General features: G+C 60.9%; 1 protein-coding gene across 1 annotated transcript in view; it reads right to left on the bottom strand.

Annotated features, from left to right (window-relative positions):
- Positions 1 to 7,398, bottom strand: part of CACNA1H (calcium voltage-gated channel subunit alpha1 H) — a gene marked incomplete in the record, with an annotated part of 58,362 nt that extends 50,964 nt beyond the window's left edge. Inside the window, 6 exon segments of the mRNA XM_055340658.1 lie at positions 274 to 1,066; positions 2,058 to 2,150; positions 2,291 to 2,606; positions 3,281 to 3,440; positions 3,643 to 3,733; positions 7,174 to 7,398. Of these exon segments, the coding sequence (XP_055196633.1) occupies positions 274 to 1,066; positions 2,058 to 2,150; positions 2,291 to 2,606; positions 3,281 to 3,440; positions 3,643 to 3,733; positions 7,174 to 7,398 (1,678 nt within the window).
- Positions 7,399 to 7,612: the final 214 nt, after the last annotated feature.

Here is a 7,612-nt window from a genome sequence, read left to right as displayed (position 1 = left end):
TTGTCAGCCTTTGTTGGCAAATGCTCGGGCCTCGCTTGCCCTGGGGCCGCTTGGGCTTGGTCTGGGGCAGAGTGAGGCCAGGCGCCCTCCCCCCAGGCCCTCATCCCCTTCTTCCAGGGCTCAATAGGAGAAAGGGGAACGCGGGGCTCGCCAAGATACCCAAGGCCTCCCTGGAGAGCGCACAGGCAGAGGATGTCCCGAGAGGCCTGTCTCCTTGGGGCTCACCCAACCCCGGTCCCACCTCCTCCCCACAGTGTGGGGCCGGGTCCTTACCGTGTTCCCCGACCAGATGCTGGATCTTCTCATAGGAGTCGGGGCCCCTCAGGCTCAGGGGGCTGTGCTTGCTGGTGCCCAGAGGCCCGCTGGCCCGCTTGCCCTTGGGCCCGGGGCTGGCGCCCCCTTTGCTGCCCCCGGCGGGCGAGGGCAGGATGGTGGGGTAGTTCATGGCACCCAGCCCTGTGGCCAGCTTGAGGCTGGCAGCAGCAGCGGCCGCGGCGTGGGCCACTCGGGCCCTCTCCTGTGGCCCCTCCACGTGGCAGTCTGCGTGGTATACGCTGTGCACGGACTCAGCGTCCGGTGGCCCATGGCCCGGTGAGGGTGGGGAGGGCAACGTTCCGGCCCGCACCAGCCTGGTGTCCCCGGGGCCGGGCTCGGGGCCGGGCCGGCGTGGGCTGCCGTGGCTGAAGTGGTAGTGGTGGTGGTGGTGGTGGTGGTGGTGGTAGACCAGGTGGTGGACGGAGGCCATGTGCCTCCCCGCCCGCCTCGGCTGGTACCCGGGGCCCTGGCCGTGCAGGGCGCTGCTGGGGTCCACCTTCTTGTGCCAGCGGCTCTGCCAGCGAGCATAGAGACGCAGGCTGCGCCTCTTCACCTTGCGGCAGATGTGGCCCACGTACTTGAGCAGCTCCTCGTAGCAGCTGCCCGGCTCTGAGAAGCTGGCCAGCGTGCTGTCGTTGGACAGGTAGCGGGCGCGCTGCTCCCGCATGAGCTGGTTCTCCCGCTGCTTGGTCTCAGAGAACTGCGTGGCGATCACCACCAGGCACAGGTTGATCATGAAGAAGGAGCCCACCTGCAGCAGGCGGGCAGCGGTGAGCCCCCGTGGCCAGCCCAGGGAGCTGGGGAAGAGTCCTGTGGGCTGTCAGGGGTGGGCGGGGCAGGCAGCGGGGGCAGGAGCCGCTTCCACACGGCAGGAACCGAGTCCCAGGGGAAACGGTGAGCCCTACTGCTCGCTGCCTGTCCTCCGGGCCGGGGACACAGCCGTGAGCATGACTGGCATGGGCGCCGAGAGGGGTGGGGTCCCCAATGATATGGTGCCAAAACTCAGCACCTGCCATGGGCAGCCGAGTAAGGGCTCCTGGCCCATGTGTGCAGTCCACGTGTGGATGGGTGGGGCACAAGCGAGGGGTGGCAGGGAAACCTTTCCTTCCCATCATCTGTACGGCTTGTCCTCCCCAGGAAGGCCCCCCCAAAACCCTGGGCTTTATGTCCCCCACAGCAGGGTCACCCTGCCACACTGTCCTCAGCTCCTGCTTGTGATCAAACACAAAAACATCTCCCCGTCTCTATAGTGGGGTCGTTGCAGACCCTGCCCCGGACACCCCTATGTCTGGAGACCCATGTATACTGTGGAGGATTGTGCCTGGTGGGGGCACCTACACCGGGGAGAGTCCTGCCTTTGGGGTACCTGTTCTGTGCAGGGCTGTGACCCCAAGATGTAGCCGGGCCTCTTCTGCAACCTCTGCATGGGACCCAACCATGAGAGGCCTGCTAGGGGTGGGCTTCCCCACAACCACCTACCCCTGGGGGCTGAGCAGAAGCCCCCTGGCGCCCCACGGGCCGCCCCGGGCCTCTGTTGCCCACTCTGCAGCTCAGCTCATGCAAGGACGCCGAGAGTCAGCAGAGGCTGGGATGTCGAGACATTGGGGTCACGACGGCGCCCAGACAGGACTTCAGGGGTCTGAGGCTAGCTGTCACACCATGAGGGCATCTCCACCTACCAACACTGGTGTCCCCAAACACCCCGCCCGGCCCCTGGGACTCGCCCCGTCGCCCACACTCACAATGATGAGCAAAATGAAGTAGATGAAGTTGTAGAAAGAATGGGCATCCATGACGTAGTACATGATGTCCACCCAGCCCTCCAGCGTGATCACCTGCGGGGGCAGGCGGCTGCACACACGGACGGCCCTGGGAGGGTGGCAGGGCCCCCTTGCCTGCACCCCCCCACACACTCAGTGCACCCCCGCCCCCACTGATGGGGAAACAGGCCCTCAGCCGAGGAGCCGGGCCCCACCTGGAAGATGGCGATCCAGGCATAGCCGATGTTGTCGAAGTTGATGGCGCCGTTGTGGGGGTTGGAGCCACCCGAGCGGCACACGTTGTAGTACTGGTTCCAGTTGATGCAGGCGTTGCGGGTGGCTCCGGCAGCGTCGGCCTGCGGCTGCCCGTACGCCTCCCAGCCCAGCGTGCACTCCACACGCAGCTCCCGGCGGCTGGGGATGTGCGAGCACTTCTGCATGCCGTTGTCCCGCCGGGAGGAGCAGATGAAGGGATTCTCCTCGCCCTCCTCCGTCTGGTAGTACGGCCGCAGGAAGGTGAGGTTGTTGTTTCTGCAGCCGGCAGGAGGTGCGGACCCGGACACGTGTAGAGGCAGAGACGTAGAGACGCACAGGTGCACACAGAGACGCACAGGTGCACACAGAGATGCACAGGTGCACGCAGAGGTGCGGACAGACGCAGAGAAACAAAGCATGAGACACAAGTGGGGGTCAGTGATAGCGACGGACGAGAGAACAGAAACAGCGAAACAGGTTCATAAAGAAAAAACACAAGGGAACACGTGAGATAGATTAGGAAACAAACACCCAAAAGACGGAACCGCAACTCGAGTATTGCAGGAAGACCGAGTCCACGGATTCAGGGCTGGAAGGGAGGAGCCCGCAGGGGCGGGGCGTGTGGGGGCGGTGCCAGAGGGAGGAGCCCGCCGGGGCGGGCTTGCAGGGCAGGGCATAAGGGGGCGGGGCTGGAGGGGGAGGAGCCTGCAGGGGTGGGGCTGGAGAGTTGGAGCTTGTAGGGTGGAGCTGGAAGGGGGAGGAGCCTGTGGGGCGGGTCTGGAGGGGAGGGGCCTGAGAAGCGGGGTACGAGGGGGTGGGGCTGGAGGGGAGGAGTCTGCAGGGGCGGGGCTGGAGAGGAGGAGCCTACAGGGGCAGGGCTGGAGGGGAGGAGCCTGAGGCCGCCCGGCGCCCCGCCCCCCCCCCCCCCCGCGGGCCCTCAGGGGCCCCACCGGGCAAAGCCGCTGTCCAGGAAGCAGCGGTTGCGGAGCAGTCCGGCCCATAGCTGCACACCCACGATGCCGAAGATGAAGAAGACGAAGAAGCAGAGCAGGAGGACGTTCCCGAGCATGGGCAGAGTGTCCAGCAGCAGCGTGACCAGGATCCGCATGCCTGCGGGGCGGGGAAACAAGTGAGCACAGTGGAGCCCTCCAGGGGCTCCTGCCAGGCCCCCACCCCTTCTGCCATCCACACACGGGAACTCTGGGGGGACTCCCGCCGGGTCCCCACACACTCGGCCCTGAGAGCCAGTGACGGCCTACGCGGGGCAGAGCGAGGCTGTGGGCCTGGGTGATCTCGGGTCTGAATGACCCACTGCCAGGACCAGGCACATCCGGGGCCCCCGGGCACCTCAGGGACCCCAGGGGCTCCATGCTGCCTCCAGGACTCAGGAGCCAGGGGTCTTGCTGCGGGTACGGGGTTCAGGGAGCACCTGTTCCCACACCCTGCGTCAATCACACAGGAGCAGGGCCCGGCACTGGCAGGGGGAACCTCAGGGCAGGAGCTGGGGCTGTAGGAATGCAAATCAATCCAGCAGTGGGTTGGCCAAGCCCCCTGTGCCCCCCACTTACCTGGGCCTATCCCCTCCCAGACCTCAGAAGGGTGACTCCTTTCCCAAAACGAACAAGGGCAAGGCTGAGGCAGCAAACCATGGCCTGGGCCAGGGGGGCACCTGCCCTGGGCCCCCAGGGTCACAGACACGACTCACAAACAGACACACTTATCACAGAAAGACAGTGTAACACACCCCGAGGACAGCTATGGGACACATCCTGATGTGAGACCCCATTTTGAGAACACAAATGAAAACATTCAAACCACACCACGGGCAGTACTAGGGAGCTAAGCCCCTGTTAGGAAAAAACGGACATCAAATGACCCCCGACGTGAGCACCAACTAATCAAACTCCCTATGTCACAAAAACCACGGTAGACACAACAAACACACGGGAGGGAACCACAAAGAAGAGAAGACACGAGGGCGAGAGGGGAGACGACCACGAGACAACAGCAATCACAGAAGACCTACAAACAAAGACAACACCTATCAAACATCGCCAAGCACTCAAAACCGAGGAACACAAACAGGAAGAAGCATCAGATTAGGCATCACGGGACTAACACCCAGGTAACCCGACGTCATCCTGCATCCCCTCTCGAACCGCTGAGGAACAAAAACGGTACAACAAATAGGAGGCAGGTTAGGAAAACGAGACACCAAAAGAAAGATCGTGGAGGTACGATCCCCCATCACTGTACCCAACACTCCAGACACATGCCCTCTGCGTGGAGCTAGACTGTTGGCCAAGAGGACGGGACGTATCGCTGAACCCCGAGGGAGATTGAGGCAACACCAACAGAGGGGAGAAGCTAGTACGACCAGCCCATCGACGGCCTAGGCCTGGCGTTGCTGCTGCATGAGCAAACCATAGGACTCGCCCAAGCAGCTATGAGAAGCAGCCGAAACACTTCACAACCTATATCCGGTGGTTCCAAAAACACCTGGAAAGGGTAGCCAGACTACATGTGCCTTATCATAGACACTCTATCACCCCTACTCTTTAAACGGAGTTCCCCTCTCTCCATTCCCTCGCCCAGGATGTAAGTTAAGCCGCTTTTGGATTCAGCACACAGCAGTGCCTCGGCTGGCTAAAACTCCCATACATTCTCATCACGCCCCCCCACCTCCCACCCCTCCCTCCGTGCGGCACATGAAACAGGCCGAAAGTGACAGGGTGGGCGTGCTATTCATACAAGCAGCCACGATGACTTCACCCTAGAAGCATATCTGGTACGCTTATATCACTACCGGGAAGCCCCCAGAATGTACACCAGATGTAAGTACCAGACGAGCAATCCAGCTGGCATCGATCGTGGGGAGATCCGTAACTCCCAACACAACCCAGCCTGCCTCTCCCCATCTATCCCCTCAGACCACACAGTGCGGGGGAGCGACAGGACAGCTCGCTCCTATGCACCCCCATCGTCCTGTATATGGGTCCGGTCAGGCAAGCAACGTGCGCTTATATCCGTACTCCCACGGGCCCGGGGACCCTTCCTAGTAAACACCTAGGTCGTGAGGCATGTCCCAGGGGATGGCGGCACTCACTGGGCATTTCCACGGAATTATAGCACGGAGGGGCCTAGCAGCACACAAATTTTTCGCATTTCTCTGTCCTGAAGGCCTAAAATAACATGATAGTACACACGTAATATGAGACCCGACCAGCGGTACAAAATATTTCCATATCTGCTGGGGGCATGAGGGATATGGACCATCGTATATATTTAGCGGTTGTATGACCTCAGTAAAGCCTCTGGGGCAACCGCTCGGGCGTCCGTCCCACTCACTTGGCTCATATGTAGTCTGTCCCACACACCCAACACACAACCATCAGACCCTGGGAGTACTTCTATGATATAGCGAGACAGGGTACCCCAAGGCAAAGGCCATCGCCGGACTACACCACTACCCCCAACCGCCCAGCCGATCTCCCCAAGGGCCCCATGCAGAAGTGCAAAACCCCACCCCCAGGTGGCCTAGAGCAGAAATGAGGTATGGGCAGGCCAGGAGCGGAAATATAGATAACAGCGGTGCGCGCAGGGACCACCTCCACGCCCAACCCTTGACACAAGCGGGTGCGGGGTTTATCGAAATAATCCACCAGTCCATGATCAAAAAAAGACAACCAAAGCCAGATTCCACGTGTACCCCAGCAGACTGCTCTTCACTCTGTCCTGAAATATAGATCCACCCTGAGGCAATCATCTCACTCAAACCATATAGACCTCCAGACCGCGAAGAAAAGGCTAAAGAAAGAAGTATCGAGACGAAGGCCAGGCGAGGAGACCAGGGCCATGAAGAAGCCAGACGCCCAGAACAACCACAGACCCCCCATGGGAAATGAGATAATTGAAAATATACAAATAGCCATTCCGATAGAGACACAGCAGCGGCAGAGCAACCGCTACACACAAAACACCAGAACTAGTCAGCGCACCGCTCAGCAGCACTCGACCGTCCTCGCAGGGCCGGAACATGCCCACGGGTCACGCAGCATAATGTCAGCAAATGAAGAACCATCAAGCTGAATGTGCTTCAACCACTGGGAGCGGGCGGCCTGAGTTAAAGGGTCAAAAACGCGGAAGCAGGGAGACAATCAACGGCCGCAGGGAGCAGGCCCCGGGACCCGGGACCCACCGCCCCGCCCCGACCCCACTCAGTCGTTACCTGCCTTGCGAGGTAGAGCCCATCCATATCCCAGCCGTGTTTTGGATTCACCCCTCAACGTCATGACACCCCTCGTGCGCCTGGGTGACAACTGCTCGCAAGCTCCTTGGGTTACGGTAAAGGGTACAAACCGAGGCACAGACGTATTGCGCCCTCTGTCTGGGCAGCGCTGCCCGCCAAGCTGAGGTGGGGCCGCCCCGTATAAGCATATCTCGTCTTCGCTTGCGGGCTCAGATTCCAGCCTAAACCCAGCGACCTGACGGAGCTTCAGTGGCACCTAGACTGTCAATATAGTCGCCTTCCCTAGATGCCCCCTGCCTGCAACAATCCCAGTTCCTGCTCGCACTCCACGGGCACAAGAGCGCCGGCTCAGCTCACAAATGCTTGCTCCATGGGAAGCGAGTCACCCTACACACCTGCACGTACATTCACCAGCACCTACAAGGCGTCACCACATGGACAGAACACACCCCCCATCGCTCCACCCAGACCCACCCATCCCTCCATATGTGGACCGGCTGCCTTTTACGCCCCTTACGTGCCAGTGGTCCCCATCCTTATTATCAACGTGCATTGCTCCAATCTTGGTGTTTTTATCAGGATCTCCCGGGATACCTCTGCCACCTCTTTTACGAAGCTGAGGCCAGTCCGGCAAGCTGCAGTCCAGTCGACCACCACCCCATCTAGCTGGCCCCGTTTAGGTCCCACCACACCGCATTCACCCATGAGTTTGTGGGCCCAGAGACCTACTGAGACCACATACTGGAAGGATCCGCGGTGCAGTCCAGCCCGCCAGGGGCGCCGGGGCTCCACTCCATACTGCAACACGTCTAACATCATGCGCGCAGGGTGGAGGGACCTCCAGGGCATACTTTCACATGCAGGGAGTGACAAACCCTATCCACTACAATGAACCCTAACCGGAACTTGGGGGACACCAAGGGGGCCACTGTTGTGCAAATTCCGCGCAAAAGCACCCCACACGCCGATCCCCTTACGCGTGCAAGAAAGAGCCCCGTCACCACGCTATATCCCACCCACTCACGGTTGGCTT

This window comes from Nyctereutes procyonoides, unplaced genomic scaffold (genome assembly GCF_905146905.1).
Source record: "Nyctereutes procyonoides isolate TBG_1078 unplaced genomic scaffold, NYPRO_anot_genome, whole genome shotgun sequence".
Lineage (NCBI taxonomy): Eukaryota > Metazoa > Chordata > Mammalia > Carnivora > Canidae > Nyctereutes > Nyctereutes procyonoides.
Note: the sequence above shows the minus strand (reverse complement) of the source record. Positions and strands in the feature narration are given on the sequence as shown.